A 22,991-nucleotide genomic window follows, 5' to 3' on the forward strand; every position below is an offset into this window, starting at 1 on the left:
CATAAAATCCGTCAATACATCAAATCCCTCTGTGATTGGAGATTTTTGCTTCGGAAATGATGGCACCTCGAGGTCCGTCTTACAGTTTGACATCACAGATGTAAAAAAAAAAAAACAACAAACGTCAGACTATCTAACAATCCCTCTGTCCAAACTCGAGCTGCTCTGCTCGCTGTCAACGAGCTAAACGGAGACTACAGCTCTCACAAGTGCGTCAGAGGGGCAGACCAGGCCGACCACAAACGGGCCCTTGTTGAAAACCATGGCCTTAGCATAGGGGGAACTGGGAGCACAGTGTCGATCTCTCCCCACACCAAAGGCTTTCCCCTGTTATAATTATTCATCAAGATGGCTGAAGCGGAGGGTGTTGTGGGGTGGTGGTGGTGGTGTGGGGGGGGGGGGGGGCAGTAATAAGAGATGGTAAGTGAGGGCCTCATTAAACCCTGAGAAGTGGCAGCTATGCAGTCTGCCCAAAATATGGGGGAGGCTCTGCAAGCTGTCTGTGCCAAACCCCCCTAATGAGAGAGCGATCAAAAGAGGTCACAACAGGGGAAAGGGAAAAAGACCAAAAAAAAACATAGCCATGTTGAGAAAAGTCATCCTTGATCAATCACGGCCATGGAGGATGACCACGAATTTCCCCAGACCTAGTGGATCCTGGGTAAAATTATCAAGACCCGCATTTCTGCAGCTGTGTGGAAAAAAGAGGGGGAATTATTTTCGTAAGATTTTTTTCCTGCTAAATATTCATGTGGTGGATGTGTGGTGAACTGATTTTTTACCAGTGGGACCAGTGACACAATCAAAGAAATATGGCTGCATATAAACACATATTTTTGAAATTTCAGATGCTATTTCTTTCAACAGAGAATGGCCTTGTACCAGCTTCCATTGACTATAAAGCCGAGTATTTTCCACTGCAGCTGATAGATTACTGCCCTGGGATATGCACCCACAAATACATCAAAGACAACAATTTTCATTAAGTTAGGTATTCTGTACTACAGACACTTTTGAGTGGAATATAGTGGCTAAAATACATCACATCCCTTGGCATCTTGGCACACTAATGGGGTCACAGAGAAATAAATTGTCAGACAATTAGCTATATTGATAAAAGATGTTACTGACATGATATTTAACAAGCAGGAATGAAAGACACACCCTGGAATGTTTTGTAGAATAAAGGAATAAGTACAGTTAGTTCCTTGAATAATACTTGACAATGACAGAAACATGATGTAAAATGTTGCATGGATGTGGTATATGCTCATTCTGCTCATTATGAAATAAACTGCCTCAAGTTGAGTTGCTTTGTGTTGTATTTTTGTGTATTTGAAATACACCCATCAAGTTCATTGACTCCTTGGAATATAACATTTCACAGACAAAAATATCCGACGCAACCATTTGCACTGTGATGCATTAAAAGTGCCTACCTTTTCTGCGAGCCATCCGAAGTGGCGGATCTCCCGGCTCCCAGCAATCCCTATCCTGCCTGTCTGCTCTTTGACCTCTGCCATCGCTCTGGCGGTGAGGTTCATCGCAGTGGACTGCACGGCTGTGAACCAGGACTGTGCACTGGCCGTATCTTTACACCTCAGGACCACTGTGTGCTTGGCGTCAGGAGAATGCAGCTCAAAGTGTCTGTGAGATGCAATGGAGAGAGGTCACCTGCCTGCGCAAAGACTAATGGGAATGCACAGCAAATGCCACAAAAGCTATATCTCTGACCATCATCAGATGCACCATCAATTCAATTGCAATTCAGTCAGTTCAAGAAAAGAATCAAAATTCAATTAATTCATTTAAAGATCTTCATATGATATGATGGGCTATTTTCAATTCATTGATTTTCAGTTAATTCCCTGAATTGACTTTCTTAAAATGGAGATGACCCCAACTCTGGTAAATACACACCAAACTGTAAGGAATGACAGAGCTGCAACAGACAGTCTCACTTGGTCTGGTTTATTGATTCATATTGACTCCACTGTGAGCCTTTCTCTATGGAAACTAATTGTTCTTAGCTTTGAATACACAGGGCTATGTATTCTTACATTGTCCTTCTGTTACACATTCCTGAAATCAAAATAATACCTAAACATATCTACAGTATCACACCTCAACTTCAGCAGCTGAACCCTCCTTTTAAAAGACCATAAAATGTTGCAGTTTTTTTAATTTTGAAAGTTTTAATTGAGCAGTTATTTAATCAGACAACAGTGTTCCAGCAGACCTATGTGTGCTCCCCTCCCACAGTAATTAGTACATCAAACAACATAATCCAGAATATCAATCCCAGGTGCTCCCTGCAGTTAAACATAGAAACTCTATAAAAAGGAGACTTGATTCTGGAGAAATAAGAGGCCAGACGCCACGTGGAGTTGACGTGTTTGCATTGGTTTGAGAAGGAACAGTTACTGGAAAAGGTCCAAGGAGTTCTGCTCTTAAAGGCCATCCAGCCATGAACGCGGGAAATGTTGCCGCCGCTCATGATGCGTAATCAACGTTTAGAAACTGCCATGTCAGTTTCTCCCTTTTGCTAGACAGAATTCTGAAGTGCTGCTCTGTGCAAAAACACTGCCCAGGTAACAGAGACCAAAAGCTGCCAAAGGTAAAATGAACTATAGCAAGTGTCTTTAAATATCAATGCCTGTGGAGGACCGTGTCCTCTTCCAAACAAGAGCAAATCTATTTGTTACCTAAATCAAACTGGTCCCGAAACAAGGTTATATCCGTCACGGCATTTCCGCAGGTCGCACAAAGGGAAAGCTTTTTGACAAAAGCGGGGCTAAATAATTTCCTAACATTGCAACGAAATACACATCATTTGTATTTTTAGCAGAGTATAAACACGGTAGCCCTCCACGCCAAACTGAGCAGCGGAGAAAAGGGGAGTGTGATGAGGAGCCCAGTAATAAATCTGTCAGAGGAAACAGGCTTCTCTCTCCGCACAGCCGTCTCCTCCACCAAACAGCTGTTTAAATTTCCACTCGCGCAGAGCTGCACATGTCAGGGAAACTAAACAGACCATTTTGGCGGGAGGTAGCCACTCTATTTTTAGCAGAAAATTCACCTAGTGCAAGAATTTCACAGGAATTCTTTCTTAACCCGTTAATGTAAGGGGTCACGTCAACGGTCTGGCCGTTGGAACATCAAAATGATGGATGTTTTCTCGCAGAGACACAATAGCGGAAAACTATCAGTTTCTAGGAGCGCCATTGACCCCATGACACACCACACTTCACTGTTCACAGGCCGTCTGAACTGCCGATTGGCGGCAGATTGTGTAACATTATGACAAGACAGTATGGTAAGTATCTAAAAAGTTGGGTAAAGTTTAATTCAGGTAAGATCGGAGAAGCTAAAAGTAGACTTGCATGGTAAGCATTTCTGATATCGTATATTCAGTGTGCAGCGTAACAGTTCTGTAGTCTCTGTGGAGTAACGTTGTGAAGTACGACGACTACAGCATGAAACCGTTGTCAGCCACTCTCTTCAAACCCTCCGTTCCCATTCCTCAGAGTGTCAGGGCAGTAAGAATAACCATTTTGTCTAACCAGAGCTTTAATTTAACAATCTACATGAACGTGAAGGTAATGAGATCATTATGACAAATGAACTGGCTCCAATCAATGTTTGGATTTCGGAGATTTCCAAGTTGTGGTACTTAATTAAGTTTAAAGCGCCGATTGGATGTACTTGCAGATTGTGTCTGAACATACTGCTGAATGATAAAGAATCGCGAAAGGTGTCAACAATAAATAAGCCTTTATTCTGTGTAAATGCTTTGATATTGTATGGTGAAAACCAATCTTTGCTTGCTTAACGATGCTTAGAATGTACAGTTTCTCTCAGAAATGCAATTAGTTTGACTGTTGCCCATGGGTGGATGTTAGGAAAAAGAAGGGTATGGTGGGTAACAGTTTAGATTAAATAGGTGGGGGATTGCTTATTAACATAACATAATCTAAATAATTAATACACCACATCACTAAAATATACATATTTAACTGTAATAAAAAGTAATAAAGTATTGCATTTATATAAAAAATTTGAAAGGTTTCACGCATTTTAGAACTGGGATGGGTGACTTGTCTCAACTAATGGAATGGTTGTGTATACACATGCATTGTAATTTTATAATTTTTAAAATAATTTTAAATCTCTTAAAATATTTACATAAGGAGCCTATGAGCCAATCTTTATATCTCAGTGACCGGTGTATAACAACACACTATTATAACGGTCTAAATACATGTATTATGTCTAACAAACATGGAATTGCATATTCTTAAATACTGAGGGTCACCTGTCCACGATAAAAAGAAAAACATAAATGACCATGGGATAACACATTGTAGCAGGTCTCATAAAAGCAGTGTAAACACATTCTTTTATTTCATGGGCTTTAACTTATAAATGACTTGACTTCATTTCTCACAAACCGCCAAGCTTGCTCTCACAGCCACAATGTAGCTGAGGTGGAGTTACACTTCACAAACAATCAGACTTAACACACATTCTCCCGCCCCCTTGCCCCTAAGATACCAGCAAGTGATGCGCTCGTAAAACTGTGAATGCAACTGCAAGGCAACAGACATCTCTTTATTTGTGGAAGTCTTTGTAACCAAGAAGTGGGGGTCCCTTGGGAGTTTCTGAGATTTTTTTTTCTTTTTTTTTTGGTCCAGCTCTGGTTTTCTGCAGTTTTGCAATGTGAGCAAACTTTGAAGTCATTGTTAACTTGGGCTTTGAAGTTGTCCTCATTAGCTTTGATATGAGAAAGGTTGACCCATTGAGAAGTAAAACAGTTCCTTTTTTGCTGTTCAGACTTCAAACATTTAGAGGAATTGGAAAAAGATGAGGCAACTTGGTTTCTTTAATTTGCAGCAGTAGTATTGTGCTTGTCACATCTGCTGTTAATTCCAGTAGTTCCACCTCTGAAATAATAAGCATCCTGCTGATTTACAGTGACACCTTATGAGGGAGAAAATGACTGAAAATGATCATGCCGTGCACTGGATTTTCTTAAAACTAGAGAACACAAAATGTGATCAATTAATTCTCAAACAGAAGGGCAAATGTCATTAGAAATATCTCTTCAGGGTTCTTTGATAACTTTATCCCTGTTTGAAAGATAAAGGTATTGTGCTATTGGCCTTGGCAGATGACATTAGACTGCTTCCATCTGCAACTATTACACAAAATTACAGAATGCAGTAATACTTTACTAGAAGTGCACCCTATGAAGCGTTCATGAAATCCTTATCAGCTCTAAATGAAGGCCATCACTTTTAGCATAATACATAGACATCATGATCAGTTTAGAACAAGTGACAGAAGGTTCTGCAGGATGTAATTACAAATGCCACAACACTAGCAACATAACATAGTATGTCACATGTCCTCCCAAACCAGGTGCTATATAGTAGTTATAGTATTTATGTATGCTAAAGACTATGTTATGACACATTATACAGCACTTGGTAAAGTCTTATGAATGCTAAATAAGATCAAGTAAGTCATAATTTCAAGTAATTTGTTACCCTGAATTTGACTCTGTAGATGAATCCCTTCATATTGTTGAACTTAAAAATGCTGGATTACGCAGTACTCATTAAGGTAATATGAATGCTAAATAAGACGAAGCTCAAGTAAGCGATTACCCTGAATTCAACTCTCTGTAAAATAAAAAAATGAAAATTGCTGGACTAAGTGGTGCTTATTAGTGTTATGAATACTACTACGACTGAGTTCAATTAGCGTAACGCTGCAGCGTTGCAGAACATGCCATAGGTTTGTGAGTGCAGCATGGCGAGTTTGGCAGGTAATTACCTGTTTTCAGGGTCAGAGGTGGTCATCCCTCGGGTGATGTAGCACATTTTCAGGGGGAAGTGCCTCCTGTCCCCTTGCAGAGACACAGAGGGTGTGCTGGGGGCATCTGAGTGGGGGCTGCCGAGGCGGGGTGATTCTGGAGGAGGGGTCTCCCAACCGATTTCAGACACAGGGGAACCCTTTTTCACGTACGGGGTAGCCTCCCGCATGTACTTTACTGCAGCAACAAGGAAAGGTTTGAGTTTAAGAGTCCACACAAAACATGCAGTTCACAAGAAAATCCTGTCCTTAACCTAACGGAAGGAGACCTCAGCGTAGCCAACGTAGTGGTGTGTTTTCACTTCCATGACACTTATGATGTAAGAACAGGGAAGGACAACAAGCTGAGCATTTGGTCATGACGTAGATTATCTGTGGTGAAATCGTAGAGGAACCTGATTCACCCTGACTCACTTCTATACTCTCACAAAGTTAAGCTGTTGGCATTTACAGCCATAACACATAACAGTATCATATTGACTGACCATCTTGCCAGAACAGCACAAGCACGTTCCTGTCTGTGTGTATGGATCGCTGCTCAGAGTTCTAAGTGGCATGGATAGCAGGGTGTCCACAAATCATGAAGTGCTAAAGTAACACAGGCTTGTCAGTGGTGTCTACTTTTCCATCAGCCCCCATTCACATTTCTGGGGATACATGGAAAGCACTTTCCACATGTGTGTGCTTGTGAGTGAGCTTGTGAGTTTTCCCTCAATCCATGGAGAAATTAATACAGTTCAACATGAGGAGACAATTCTCAGTGTGGAGTTTTAAGCATTGTGGAGCTTTAAGATTTTAAGCTTCGTACAAGATTTTGCACAAATAAATACAACTGGCAGTGACCTAAAATGCGTTGCAAACCTCTATGACAGCAGCAGCCCAAAACAGGATTTACAAGGCCTTGAGATAAAACTGTAGAGGACACGTCACCTTTGCACTCAACTATTAACTGGTCTAAAACACATTTTTTAAGTGCAGAAAAAACTGTATTCCATTGAGTTGTTCCTAGTATTAGGACACACTCACATTAAACCATGGCTGTCCCTGCCCTGGTCATGGAAGACCACCATGTATGCAGGCAATCACAAGTGCTGCACAGATCCATTGATCTTAATACCATCTGGATGGCATGATGGTAGACACAGAACAGAAAATTAATGTGCCTGTTCTAGACTGTTTCCTGTGGGAATGCATGTTGCTTTGATTGAAGCCATTTAGATTTCCTCCTGAAGTTCTGAAGATGATGTAAAGAGGTCTGGAAAAGCACTTTGAGGTTGCACAGGCTTCAGTTAGACCATCCAGTGTATTATGGTTCTCTCAAATGCAGCAGTGTTTGTAATACAGTAAAAGGTTGTGGGTTCGATCAGCAGGTCAGGCATTACTGTAGTACTCTGCTGTTATATTCTTGAGCAAGGTACTTGACCTCAATCACTAGAGTAAATAAGCAGCTGTATAAATGGTGGCTAGTGCTGATAATATGTTCAAAAAGAAAGCCAAGTATGTTGTGCTGGATAAGCCCTTTTGTTAAGCAAATAGAACATGTGACACAGAGCAGTTTACACTTGGGGCAGCAACCCTGTGTGTGTAACTGCTGAATAACCATCAGTGTTTTAACCATGCAAGTTTGAAGCAGAGACCTGTGAACCCAATTCAAGATTCTTTCAAGGATTTGAAGATTTGTATCTGGAGCACATTTTGTTTCAGGCAACACCATGGCCTCTGTTGGTAAACATGCCACCATGCACCAATACTAAGCTGGGAGCTTGATAATGCAATATGATAATACTGTCATGGCAGCCCTCAGCTTTTCACAGTGAACCACAAATAATGTCCACGCTACAAGAAGCACACTGAACTGAAAACGAGGGCAAATTTTTCCAACTAAAGGGAGCACCTAATATCAAAATTTTTCAAAATATTCCTCTTTTTTACAGTATGCTACAAATTGGGGAAGATAACTGGTAAGCCTACCATGGCAAATACCAACAGTAAAACGACAAAGGAATGCAAAGATTTGCTTTTTAACTTTTCTTTTGTGACACGGAGCTTGACTTACATAAGGTCAGACTCCAGTTAAGAGGCACAAAGGACCATACCTGAATTGTCTGAAGAGGTGGAATGTAGACATATACTATCAGACTTGTACATACTGAGTAAATACAACCTAGCCAAAGCCTAGGAGCCAGTTCGGTGTCAGGTTTACATTTACATTCATTCATTTAGCAGACGCTTTTATCCAAAGCAACTTACATAGGTTACAGTTCTTTACAATGTTATCCATTTATACAGCTGGATATTTACTGAGGCAATTGTGGGTTAAGTATCTTGCCCAAGGGTACAGCAGCAGTGTCCCAGCGGGGAATCAAACCTGCAACCTTTCGGTTACGAGTCCTGCTCCTTAACCACTATGCAGTTCCTTTTTTCAGGTATTTAATAAACAAACTGGTTTCATGTAGAACAATAAAGACATTAATGTGGATTAAACATATTGATTCTAGTATCTTTTGCCACCAATGACGGGGGTAATGTGAGTCCATCACCCAGGATCCCCTCATCCCGTGACTTAGGCACCCCCTGGCAGAGTCGCTTGGATGAAGTCAGTAGGGATGTGCCTATCCTCCAGTCAGTACTCCCTCCACTGTGGTGCATCATGAGACTTGTGTGAAAAATAGCCATTTGTGTGCATGTGTTTCAGTGGATAGCGTTAATATCACATCTAGGGGGTGAGGTGAGAGGTGAACTTAATGCAGTACAACTGGCAGTTCCAAAAAGGATGAACAGGGAAAAAATAATTAAAAACACAAAATAATAAAAATAACAGAATCCTAGTAAAATCTAAACACATAGCCTCATTCTAAGACAGGCCATGTAAAGACACCAGGCCAGCTCTGGAAGAGGTTTATCAGGAAAGAGTATCCAGCTGGCTTACCTGTGCTGGCTGTGGTAAGCCATGTATCCTGGAAAATGAGGTTGATGGTTGTGAGAACAGCCTTGAGGGGGGAGGGGATAGCAACACCCTGTAACCACTGACAGAATCCAAGGGGGGGGGGGGTGTCCTGAAATCAGTAGTAGTGCACCAAACAGAAAACTGCTAGTCAAATCAGTACATTTTGATGGAACAAGTGGGTATTTTGTGGTTTTGTACAAAGAGAAGAGCTGTGTTTTCTGTTTCTGTTTCTCTCTCTTTCTCTCTCTCTCTCTCTCTCTCTCTCTCTCTCAGGTGCCTTCGTCCTGTGGGCAGAATGGCGGTGATTTGGCAGCGAGCCTCCGCTCATTATTTCTTGGGGGGACAAGCTGTGTACAATTCCCTGTGCTGCTCCTGTGCAGGAAGTCGTACGTTTCGTGTTCAAGGGCACTGCATAATTTGGACACTTGAAAGCTTTGCTGTATCTTATCGCTCTTTTAAACACTCATTCAATGTTATTTACTCTGTTTTGCACTTGAAACGGTTCCTCCTGTGTGTGGTGCCTTCACTGTTTTAGTCTTCATGAAGTCTCATTGCTGTTGATGACTCAAAGTAAACATATGATTGAGATGTATTTGATAGTTATTATGTACTTCTATATGTTTACATAAACAACATGTGGCCTATAAACTGGTGTTATGCAGTTTGTAACTGTTACTTACACAGCTGGTTGTAGACCCACAACCTCACTAAATTTCAGGGAGATTTTGAATTCTGTAGCTGCTGCTGAGTGTTCTTTTATCGCAGTTGAATGAAAAATATACTCCCTTTTCTGGTATATAGCCAGAGTAATTAATCACGTTATTTATGGTATACACTCATGGCAGTGTTTGTATTCTTTACCAAACAAGCTTAGAGCAATAATCTTGTGATTCAGTACAAGGTTGACTTGAAGATGACAGGTACATAATAACAGACAGTCATCTATATGTTTGGAGGAGATATCTGTGTCCTTGAGCAAAGCTACTATAATAGAAGAATGTCAATGGGAAATCCTATACTGTAACTGAAAACTGTCATGCTGATCTTCACAATAGAGAAAAATTTCTGCTGCTGCTGTGTCTTTACATGGTAAAAAAAAAAAGTTGCCTTCGTCAAAATGGCCCCAACGAGTCAACAGACAGATAAATGTCAGTTCTTTAAGGTTTGCTTCTGTACAAAAACTTGAATATTGCACAAGCATATTTGACATATCCACTTTGTGAAGGAAATCTTTGATCCACTCTGCCTGGCTCTGTGGCTGCTTCTCGTTCTTACTGAAAACATTACTTTATTTTTTTTGTCTTGAAAGACCAAAAGAGGGGGGTAGCTGTTTTTAATCTGCCATGCAGCTGACAGTTTATTTGGAATGCTCTGAATGAAGAGCTGAGAGGCACTTCTCTAATATCACTACTGCAAGAGAGGCTAGGGAACTCCTGAGGAAATGATGACGATTTTAAATACTCTGTTACCGGTAGAGCATTTATTCCTGGTGAGCAGGAAACTATTTCTGCCAAATGTGGTGATACTGATTTTTTGTTTTCCTTCTGTCATGCAATCATTAAAACATTTCAGAGACCGTCGAAGGAAAGCATGTCCGTCTGTATAACCAGACTGGCCTATGATTATGAACGTATAGATGGTGTCATGTCTCAAGCACCATGGAGCAGGGATTCTGCGGGTGAGATAAAAAATAAATTTCAAGTCTGTAAATGTAAAGGCCAGAAGACGGGTCGACCGTGGTCAGCTTCATAGCAGGCAGGGCGGTACCAGCTACTTTCCGCTCAATTTTAGCGATAAACCACCACAGGGTTGACTCCAGTCGGAGAAGCAGTTCTTTCAAGTTGAAAAAAGATGAAAGGGACTGAATCAGAGATGACCAGATATCCAAATGGTCCCACTCGGTTTAAAGAAACAAACACTTTTTACATCGTGACAGCTTTACCGTATTACCCCGTACTGTGACTTTATGAGCCTTCCATTCAAAACAAATGGCATTTTAAAAATAACAGTCAAGAAAAACACAGCTGGGCTATCATGGATAGCTATCCTCCACAGCTGAGAAATATAAATATTTTCACAAGTTCGTAGTACGTCACTGGCGCTGAGGACGACATTGAAACTCTCTGCCAAATCTACATACCTTCGACATGTAGATTGCTGCGCCTGTTGTGTCGTTGGTTTGAGCATCAGCGGCGTGGTTTGCGAGTGAGATCATGCGGTCAGGCTAAAGTGGGCGGGGCAGTGAGTCTCTCTCTCTCTCTCTCACAGAGGGGGCGATCCCAGAGTGCGTTCCATCTGGCATCACCCGTCACGCCATCGTTTATTAATACTGCATACTCGCTTCGGCAGTAAATAGCCTCATAAAAAAGAAAACGTTTTAAGGATGTTGATGAAGACGTCTCCTGCTAGCTTTTATACAGCGAACGCGAGGAGCCTCATTCGGCCGCAACAAAGTTTTTTTTTTTTTTAATTTTCGTTTCCTTGATGAAGGAAGGCGAGAAAAAAATGAAAGCAAAGTTACAGGGCACTTTTGTGTGTGAACCCCTTGGAGCTTAAGCTGGTAGATGCGTGATGCATATTTGAAGACAGTAAAAACACAGAGATTGGGGATATGAAAATAAAAGAAAAAAAGAATACGGAATGATTCTTTAGGGGAAGAGCTGCCCCCCGCGTGGAGGAGGCAGCTCTTCGCGACTGTGAGTTTTTCAACCTTTTGCACCCTGAAGACCAATTAATTCTATATAACCATTTTCTAGACTATGTGCTGTTCTGTTTTTAAACTCCCTCATCATTTGTTGTTGGTTTCAAATTTATGTTTGCCTAGTAACTGGATACTAATTATTTGCTTCTGCATTTGCACAGGAGACGTGAAACTTTAGGCTATTTACATTTTCATCTGCTACAATTCAGGTCAGCGCTATGGGTGCTACCATTTGGACTTTATTATTGTCACAGAGCACATCATTGACACGCAATCATACGCACAGCGTTCAGACAGGGAACAGGGAAGAAATCAGACTGAAACAAGATACAAAACGGATACAAAACTTACTGTATCACAGCTAATACACTAGTAGGGATGTTCTCACTCAACAAGCAAATAAGAGACCACTTCAAAATAAAATCAGCCAAAAACCAAAACACAGAAAGTCATATTTTTTGATGATGTCTCCTCGCTGCTTGGTTGGTCATATCAGAAGGCCTGGAACTGAGTCAGAACTAGTACTGTGGCCAGTGGTGGGCAAACCTTTGGCTTTGTTTAATCGCTGCTAAACTCAAACACTTGAGTTTGCCACAATGTGAAGCAATAATACCAAAGTTCACATTCTATGAACAACCAAATGACATCTTACAGGAGATAGCAAAGCAAACCAGAGAACTGAAATTAATGTTTAAAAATCTTCTAAAAATCTGCACAACATTTCTCATGTACCAATAGCAGAGCTATAAAAGACACCAAAGGGAGGACCTAGTGTGGATGTGCGTGTTTTCAACCTGTTATGCAAAATAGAAAAAAAAAACTCTTTTCTGAACAGGGAGTGAAGGTGGGGGGGGGGGGGGGGGGGGATTCATGATTTTTAAGTTAACACAGTTACAATGTACAAACATCCTCTCTCTAACGCTTTCCAGATCTCTTTTCACCACTACACCAAAACCCTTTACTCCACCAAGTCCATTCTGTCATTCAGTTGCCTAGTGGCTTCTGTGTAATCTGAGCATCCTGCAGCTTTGAAAATCCTGTACCCTGCACAAAGACCCAGTTCAGAAACCACAGGTAATGGGTTTCTAATGGAGGCAAAAGCACCCCATCCCCCTGCTTCCTGTTTTGATAGTATTGGATGTCCATTTTATAAAGATCTTTGACAATTTGGACATTGTGTTTTTGAGCTGAGCTTAAACAGGAGTTCCAAAGAGCTTTCATCATGAATACACTGCCTTGTTGACATTTGTGTGGAGTACCAAATACTGTGGTCCCAGTTCATCAAGGCACCGGATCATTTTGTGGCAAAGCATTTTCGCAATGTGAAGAATAGCGGCCTAACAAGGCTACCAATTTCTAAAGCATTACTTTCGAGACAGTGGTAGCTATTGTAGAGCAACCTGCCTATCCCTGAATAGACAATGAATCTGCCTTACCCCAGAAATTGCCTGTAATCACGACCAGCCTTTTTCACGTTCTGTCCTTGACCAGTAACTCCTATTACAGCTTGTTCTGTACTCGCAGAAAGATAATCTTTGTTTGCAGAGAAAAAGCACTCATTAGGCTCAGAGCATGAAAATGCTTCATTTGATATCTGTCATTTCTGAAAGCAAATTATAGTTTGGAAACAAAAGTCTCCTGTTAACAATCCTTATTGCAGAAGTGGCTTCTTTTTACATGAACACGGTAGGGAGTTATCATGGTATCGCAGGTGCTGGTGTTTCCTGTGCTTCGAATCTATGAGATAAATGGTGCTTTTAAACTTTGCTAGCATGGCTAAGGACATTTGAAATGCAACAAAAATTTCATCTGCAAGTGTGACACATCTTACAAATTGCTCAAAGGCAGGAAACTGACAAATTAAAATTTTCAAGGAGCATAAAACCACAGACCCAACGTTTCATGGTTCAGAAACACTGTACTGTGATGCAAATTGGCTGTTTATAAATACACCAGACAAAGTGAACTCTGATGAAAAAAAACATGCAAAGCTGAAAATGGTTCTGCATCAGATCATTCTAGTGCTCATCAAAAGCAGTGATCAACTGTAACCCCCCATCCTCCCCAAACTACAAAGAGGCACGTACCCAAAGTTCACAGGTGCAGAGCGTGGAATGACTGCGCAGTCTTAAGCAGCACACGTGACTCACTGCCAGCAGCCCATCCCCAGACTCAGTTTGGGATGGCCATGCCATTCTGTGATCCACCCCTGCGACAAACAGCTGTTCGGCAGCAGGTGGGCGAGGCTATGTCTAGACTACCCGCTGATGTCTTGCCTGATGGTGATGAAGGTGAGAATGACACGTGATGACACAGCGTTGAATGACCTGGCTTGATACCCAGCAAGCATGGCACCACCTGAACAACGGGTTGACCTGTGACCTCTGAGGAGACAGAGTGAATCAGCTCGGGGGGTTAAACTCAGCTGCAATGCTGTTCACCTCAGTGCGTCTCTCCAAACCCAAAGGGTGATCATAGAAACCTGTTTCAGATATCCTTGTTTTGCCCTCTGTATCTACAAGAACTCATCACACTGTATCTACTGCTCTTCATCCCAGCTGGCCCTTCCCCCCTGCATGACCTCTGCATCACCGTCAATGGCACCACAATACCATCCTCTCAGTCAGCAAAGAGCTTGGGTGTCATCCTCGACAGCAACCTGGACTTCAAGGAGTACATTGCTCGCACGTCACGGGCCTGCCGATTCCTCCTCCACAACATCAGGAGGATTCGTCCGTTCCTGACAATATATGCAATGCAGCTCCTTATCCAGGCCACAGTTCTCTCTCGCCTGGACTACTGCAACGCTCTCCTCGCAGGCCTCCCAGCCTGTACCACCCAGCCTCTCCAGCTCATCCAGAACGCAGCTGCCTGACTAATCTTCAACCTCCCCAAATTCTCCCATGTTACTCCCCTGCTTAAATCCCTCCACTGGCTTCCTGTCGCTGCCAGGATCAGATCAGTGCTGTCGTAAATTGCTGTGCTTTTTAAATTGTTTCTTGTTGCCGCCTTTACCCTGACACTCATTGCGCTGTTTGAAGTTGTTGAAGTTTGCTGTTTGAAGGTGTATCGTTTTAGTTGCCCTATACGCTGTAGTTGTACAAATCTGATAGTACTGTGTCCTCAAACAGACCTTGCTCTCAGCTGAGAACTGTCTCATTGTGGAACTGTACACATCTTGTCCCCGTACTGTCGCTATACTTACTGTATGCACTTTTGTACGTCGCTTTGGATAAAAGCGTCTGCTAAATAAATAAATGTAAATATGAATAAATGTTAGAGCTGGGGAAAATAATCGTTTTTACGATGCATCAAGATGCGAAAGTGAAGATGTAAGATGCAATTTTAAAAAACTGTAATTAACCCTTTGCGATTAGAACACTAGATAAAAAGCTAATTTTAGCTTTGAGGAAACAGTGATTTAACGTTAATAAATATAGCAAATGCTAACTGAAAACTATAAGAAGCTTAGTAACGCTAATGAAAACATAACGAAACATGTAACGTAACACATGCGCTACAACATAGCATAAAAATAAGTTATGTGTGAAAGGGTTAAATAACATACATGCCACCGTGCTGTTTTCATTGTAAATAAAGAAGGCTACGTAAGTACCCCCCCCCCTTTCCAGATAGGAACTACGTTTATCACTTGTGCTTGGTGTGATTGGAAACATGGCGGAGGGAGAGCAACATATCCAGCAGCCAAAGATTAAAAACGCACCCAATATCTTAAAAACAGATATTTGGGCACATTTCGTTTCGCAAAAACGAGCTTGACAAAACATATGCTGTGTGTAAAACCTGCTGAGCCAAGATTAAATACTTCGGCAATACAACAAATATGAGGAATCACATCACCCCTTCCACCCAGAGCTAAACTTAGGAAACCCCAAGTATATAGCTGCTAGAGCTGTAAAAGAATTTCATTTTCTATGTAAAACTATTTTTAAACTATAAATTTACAATGCACTAAAAACAAAAATGTTTTGTGTTACTGTTTACATATACCTTGTGGTAATCTTACTTGAAAAAGACTTTTTATGTTATATGACTTGATATGATTTTTGAAAACAGCTGTTCAACAAAAAGTTGACAACAAAAACAGTTCAAATCTGAGGGCTTGTATTGTTGTATTAATTAAAAAACATGGAGGACAAGATGCGTCGTGATGCATCCTGATGCATCGAGAATCGTTTTGTAATTGAATCGCTACCCTTTGAATCACACCTCTGATAAATGTGAATTTGTTTCCATACAGAATCAAGTTTCTGGGGCCTAGTACATTAATAAATGGGGCATGAGGCAACACGGATTCCTATCCTGGTAGGGCAGACTTTGCCATGCCACACAACAGAAATCATGCCAACCTAAGCAGTTACATCAATGAGAAAAAAACAGCAGAGGGCGATACAGAGCACAGCACTGACTATAACAGAACGTGGTGAATTGCATCAATGTTTGCGGTGGCAGTCATGCTGCAATCCATAGGCTGTCTGTAAGGAAGGAAACAACTTATCCTGAGGGGATTATGTTCTCTTATCTAAGAAATATCAGATGTGTCCTTGCAAAAGACACTAATTTCCCCTCTACCTCCCTTAGAAAAACAAAGCTCATCTTCACTTTTAACTGTTTTAAATGCATTTACACATTTATTATGTCATGTCTCTGGTCTCTCAAGTCTGCTGTGTCTTACAACACAGAGGCATGAAAATGCACTGCCCCCAACCTGATACAGGACGTTTCATTCTGTGGTGTCAGTCTTAAAGGAATTCCTGTGTCGTTAATTGCAAACAGCAATAATAACCCAGCATGACCCTGGCTTCATTCACTTGGACAGAGCCACAAAATGACTGCAATCTCTGGCATCTATAGAACTGTCCAGATAAATGCTGACCAAACTCCAATTGCCTAATGTTAAGAAACCTTCTGTCTGGGCCCCATTTCCTAAAGGTCTCAGCGTTTACCACCCCTAAATCTTCCTTAAGCATACAAAGGTCAGACCTGGCCTCTGTTTCTTAGGGTCATGGGTTCAAATCCTAGTTGTGAACCAGCTTGGCTGGCTATACTTGATCATCAGCTGTGGCAACCTAATCCCTCCCATTTTGTTTGAAGGGCAGAGACAATAAAGAAAACACTCACTTATCCATTTTGTAATGATTTATTATTATTATTATTATGCTAACCACTGCCATCCCAATCCCTGGGCCATGAGGCTCTTAGTTACAATACAGTGCATTAGGTAGAACAAAACTTACATTATTTGTATATGCACATCTTTTTTTCAAGAGATGAATGCTGCTGTACAATATTAATACTTGCTGAATGACACAGACGCTAAACTTTCTGACGCTTCTTGTCTGCCACGTAGGGGAGCTTGTACACCTTTTAAGTGGCCCTGGATAAGGTTTTCTGCTAAGCATATTAATAATAATTTAATTAAGTATTAATGACCAGCCGGCCAAGGCATGGCTCCTTCACTACATCCACCACTCTGTAGCACATCGTGTGTAGCATCGTCGAGCTCACTACTGTCCACTGAGCCAACAGAGAGACATGATAACCGATCGCAAGTGTCATACATAAAATTGTCTCATATCTGTCAAAAGGGAAACGTGAGGAAAGTGATGTTACATGAAGGAGGCTCACGAGGCCCTCCGCTGGTGAAATGCGATACGCCAAATCACAAGCGGCAGTCTTAATTAAAGTCCTTTTCCTTATTAGTCCTTCAAACTGGAGGAGGTACCGTATGGGTCAGCTGGCTCGCTGCCAAAGGGGATTTTCATTGTACCAGAGCATACCATTTTTTTCTTTCAAAGACAGCGACTTAAATAGGGGAGGATTTACTTAAGTTTTAGAGCGAGGGTTTCCATTCAAGTTAAGAAGCCCGTGTGACCGCGAGTATTGACTGCCCCAGTCCGGTCTGGCGCGCTGTGCAGTGATTTGACCTTGTCTGTCTTTTCATGGCTGGATTTTACTTTCACGTTCCAGTACATATAGCCCTGTCTACGTCTGGGCCTCATTTTCTACGATAGTTCAGTATTTACCGTGTTTCTCTTCTGTAATTGCGCTTTTACTCGATGTCATTACTCACACATAGACGGGTTGTTCATATACGTATGTATAAAACACACAATTACACATAGACCGTGTGGCTTTTGTCTTGAAACAAAGGACTTGCAGAAAGAAAAAACCCGAAGAAGTCTGCTGTAGTCATTGGCTGGCCTCAGGGAGTACGGGAATTTAGAATAAAACAGAATGCTGTAAGCAGGCGTGCGTTATTTATCGGTTTATGAATCTGAAATAAGATGGATATCAGCTGTGGCAAACCTGATAATAACGCGCTTTTCATATACTTTCATGGCAAGCACACCAGAGCTGTTTTATACTTTCAAACAAATTGCCATGATAAAGGTCAAACCGTCCCACACAGAGGAGTCACAATGCAGTCATTGACAAAGTTAGGCCGAATTTGTCGAATTGTAAATGACACCTGTCAGTCGTTTCAATGTCTGAAATTTACAGAGAAAGATCATTTCAATTTGGTTGATTTAACGCGTTACATCCGTCTGAAACAAACTACTGAAATCCTTACAAAATGCAGTATATTCTATTTTTCCACCCCCAATTACATGATTGTCAACAGATCACACATTAGTACAGTCAATGGTAATAAGTAACCAAGTGACCGAGCGTTCAGTGGAGTCATGCGATAAGGTTGATAAAAATGGTATTTAAGTTTAAACTCACAGTACAAACAGTGCACACATTGTGCTGATGGTGCAAATCCCCAAAACGTTACGTTACGCTGAATCAGTAAGTTATCATTAAGTTACAAACTGCTGAATCTAGAAACAGTACGTGTTTTAGTACGACGTATTCATATCGCCCCGCGTTCGAAGGCGATTCCAGTTTGCATTACGCATGGTTACAAAGTTTCCAGTTTCAGTTCGCGCGGTGTTCAAGAATGCAAGGTATTTGTATAGACGGCAACTATGACAAAGGTTTCGCAAAGCACAGTGACGCGCTTATTTCCTTTTTAATTCGTAAAAAAGCAGGTTTGCATATCCTGTTAAGAGCTAATAGAGCCTGAACGGCGTCACTGTATAACGAGATCACAGAAAAGATCAGTTACATGGAAATACCACACCGGCTACTGCCGCATGACATCAAGGACAAAAGCCACTCACCTTGAATAAAAATGTTTTTCTTTCAGATACGACTACATACGCACACATACACGTTTGCTCTCAAATGGTTTATGTCAGTTAAAAAGCGATATGCCTGGAGGGACTGTGCACTAGCTAGCCCAGTATTTGGTAAACATTACATGCTTTTATGAATCCACATAAGATTGGTTTTCACTTCAACGGCGGCTACTGTTTGTCTATCACACCTGATACGCGCGCTAAAGGAGAAAGGAATCACGAAAAAAAGTTTCCCTGCGGCTTACCTTCCAGAATCACCTCTTTTCCAGCCCGCTTTAGTCCTTGCACCGCCTCATCGTGAGTAGCGTCCCTCAGATTCACGCCGTTGACAGACAGTATTGCGTCCCCAACATACAGAGCTTGAGTCTGATCCGCAGCTAGACCCTTAAATATCTTGCTAATGAGTATCGGCATCTTGTTCTCCTTACCACCTTTGATGCTAATTCCGAGTCCTCCAACCTCCTGTTTTATTACTTTGACACATCTCTTTCTGTTCGCAATCGCCTCCGGCACTTGCTCCGGCAAATCCGTGAAAGCTGTCCTCACCGCAGGTTTGGGACTGTTCGTGGGATCGAGGTGACTGGAGTTAGTCCCGTAAGATCCATTGGTAATACCATTTAAGTTGACATTCTCCCCTGTATCCTCGTAGCTCAACGTTAGGGCGTCTTCGTTCAAGTTCGCAAGCACTTTGTGCCAGCGGTCCCGAACCAACACTTCTAAAAGCCCACTTTTTTGCACTCTGTTACCAGAAACTGCCGTTGCTACCGCCATCTTTGGAGCATTCTTAAAATGCCATGTGATTATACACGCACAGGACTTTACTCTCGAACTTCGTGGAGCTCGCGAACAGTTCGGCTACACTCTTTTGGCTGGCTAATCGCTCCAACTCCCCGTATCCTTTTGGGGTGGAGCAACTCGGCGGTGGGAAATCCCACTGAGCAAAGCAGGGTTTTCAGTATACATGGAGTACTGCCCGGGAATATTTGAGGAGAGTCAGCTAACAGGCTGATAGTTTTAATGTCCTTGAAATTTACAGGTGGGAAGTTCAAGTCGCTTGTGTATTGACGATCGCACACCCGACACGTAGGATGGCTGCCGCTTTCTTTACGGAAGCGCAGTGGGAACGGTGTTTTGCAAATATGAAGAGCTAAACGTTTTACCAAGTTCGGTCGCTCTATTTCCCTTGTCGTTTTATGTGTAGCCTAGTTTTATTCGGTTAAAACTATTATCTGCATATGAGGGTACCGATGATAGTCAAGCTCTCTGCTGCTAAATAGTCAATTTGTTAGCTTGAGTTGTCACAATACAATCTGAAGGTAGATGCACTTCTGCATAGTAAAGTATTGGGTCTTCAGCTGTAAAGCACAAAATGTGCCCCGGCCAACTGAATGTTAATGTAAGAAGTACTTGCATCGTATGTATGGCCTACATCGGGATTGCAGATATCATCCAAGATACTGGTTGGAAGAGTACATTTTACGAATTAGTGTGTACGCTACACCCGAGGTATGACAAGAGTTAAAGAATGCACCGCCTCTGACCGTAGTCTTGGCAATTTAATGAGTAATTTGAAGTGATTTACCATTCTCCACCTCCTTATAAATCGAGGAAGCAATACTGACACATTCCAAAATCTATCACAGCGGCATCTGGGTGTTAAATCAGGACGTTAAAGCTGCTGGGCTCCCCAGAAAAGCTTCTTGTCATTATCAATAAAGAAGAGCCTTAGGGTAATATAACGTGGCTCTCAAACCACGGCCTTATATTGGGTTTTTAATTTAGGCATTGAGTATCACCTGACTGGACACCCAAGTATACAGAATACACTGTCGCAGTTCAGTATTCAGTATTTGGTGTAACTGAAAAAGGCACGGCGCAAATTGCTCTTGCAGTATAGGCTACCAGAACCTTCTCTTTAGAACAATCCCAGAAACCTCAGATAACAGGCGAAACTTCATGTGGTATAGGTATTGAGAATGCAGCGAGCGAGCAAAAAAGAGATTACCTGCTGTTTTAAAGGTTAAGAGTGCAAAGTCCCTTCTTTCTGTTAGAAGGCATCACTATACTCTTTATTCGTCAGAATTAGACTTTTTAACGTTTGCTTTGGCTAGATATTACTTAGGATACATTGAATAAACATATTAGAAAACGTTCATTATTATAATATTTTGTCAGTATAATTTAAACGTTTCATGCTTGAATTGAAGACAAATTGTCAGTTTGCCCGTGACAATCCACCACTATCCTGTTAACTCGTAGGACTGATATGATCGTTAGTTTTAATGACTTTCCATCAGACATGAATGGTCATTTAGATCTGAAGTCAAAGGGGTTACCTTGAAAAGTGATTAGACATTTTAATGGTAAAGTTGGCTAAGATTCAGTCAGATCGTCAGACATTTAAATCTTAGGTGTTTCTGAAGTTTATAGAAAGTAGTGGTCGCATCGCATTATGTCCATGCAATATCAAACACATATTTCAGCATTTAACCAATTTAATTTCTATTTTTATTTTATACTGTAGATGTCTCTTGTAGGCGTAAAATATTGAGTAATATTGAACTGTAAAACTTGCAGCGATCGAAATAGGAGGCCTTGTTGTGCCATCTAGTGGTGAGAAGAGATTTCGTCGTTATCACGGTTCTGCCGCTCCACAGACAGTATTTTCCAGTCTCACGAGAATCTGAAAAGCAGTATATTTATATTTGTCATATCTAACACTTTCTCTTTTCTGCCAAAATAGTTAATAGTTGCATTAGACGAATAAATTATTGCTATTATTTTCTCACAATCCTGTAAAATTCGAAAGAAAAAAACATAAGATGCTCCGTTTATTTCTCATTTACGCTTACAGGATGGTGATGCGATTAACGTGAAATTTTATTATTCAGCAGCAAGCTGAATAATAAAGTGACATCGCTATAATATCCAGACGTAGCTCGTAGAGTTTGTAAGGAGCTCCTCCTTGTGGCGAAAGAGTGTAAACAGCAGATTTCTAATCCGGTGAATACCATTCTTGGATTAAGATTGCTATTATGAACAGCTCGTACATGTACACAAACAAGCATACACCTGCACTCCCATTGTCAAACACACACACACACACATTGTCACACATACTCAAAAATGGAATCATGCTTTTCCCAAATTGTTAATGACTGTCACAAAGTAGACACTCATCCATACTGCATAGAAAATGTGTCATTTAAACCAGAAAGATTCTCTATAGATTCCATATCTATATCTCACCATATTAATTAGGCTATCTATCACCCTATACTGTATATCAGTGACAAGAATGGTTATATTGTTAAAAAACATACAATGACGGGGGGAAACTGTAGTCACTTGGGGAAATGTTTATCCTCAGACATTCACAAAATAGCTATCCTACATCGCTTCCATAAAGTGAGAAATTGTATAGCCTGTGTTTGAATGCAGCATATGTTGGCCTTCTATATACTTTATGTACTGTATATATACTATGTGTATATTGTATGTGATGTATCATATGTGCACCATAAAGAAACAGCATAAAGAAGTTAATATCACAGTGTACTGTAGAGCTGAACATTGGCAAAGCCACAATGGCTTCTTTGTATTTGATTTTCTTGAATACACATGTGCACAAAGCAATTAAGTTCCTGCTCTCTGCGCTTTTTGTAAATGTTGTAAATTACAGTAAGTGAGAGACAGTACGGTACGAGTGGGCTGTCATTTATACCTGAACCCGGGGTCTTACTGTAGACACGTACCAGAAATCTCAAAGTGCTATCATGAAGCTGTCTATGGAGAAACATGCACATGAAATCTACTGGGGCATGTATTGAATATCACCATTGCCAAAGAAACATGCCAAAAACGACATATTAATTTATGGCTCATATGTGAGAATAGGGAATAGGCCTACATTTCGGTTCAGTTCACAGTTTTATTTTACCCTGTGCATGGTTGTCTTCATTCATCCTTTCTCTCACCATTATTGCTCACATGTGTTTGCAGTGCACTATTTCTATACACTATCAATCAGCAGTAAAGGTGGCTTTGTAATCTTTTAACCCCTGCTTTGGCGTAAGTGAATAGAATGGGGGAGGATTTATGAAATAGTGGTGATGAATTATAGGTCGTCATTTTTTTCATTCAAATATTACTTTGGATTAAATAGCCATATTGGGAGCAGAGCTTTTTCCATATACATGCTGAATTTCATATATACGACAGTTGAAATTCAGATAATTGTTCAAATATATTATGAAGC

The 22,991-nt window shown here is 41.1% G+C and overlaps 1 protein-coding gene across 1 annotated transcript in view; it reads right to left on the reverse strand.

Annotated features, from left to right (window-relative positions):
* Positions 1–19,791, reverse strand: part of sntb1 (syntrophin, basic 1) — a 32,266-nt gene extending 12,475 nt beyond the window's left edge. The window contains exons 1-3 of the mRNA XM_036539291.1: positions 18,979–19,791; positions 5,839–6,055; positions 1,440–1,647 (exon numbers count right to left, since the gene is read on the reverse strand). Coding sequence (XP_036395184.1) covers positions 1,440–1,647; positions 5,839–6,055; positions 18,979–19,504 — 951 coding nt within the window. The 5' untranslated portion in view covers positions 19,505–19,791. The remainder of the gene's footprint in view (positions 1–1,439; positions 1,648–5,838; positions 6,056–18,978) is intronic.
* Between the last annotated feature and the right edge of the window lie 3,200 nt (positions 19,792–22,991).

This window comes from Megalops cyprinoides, chromosome 10, assembly GCF_013368585.1.
Source record: "Megalops cyprinoides isolate fMegCyp1 chromosome 10, fMegCyp1.pri, whole genome shotgun sequence".
Lineage (NCBI taxonomy): Eukaryota > Metazoa > Chordata > Actinopteri > Elopiformes > Megalopidae > Megalops > Megalops cyprinoides.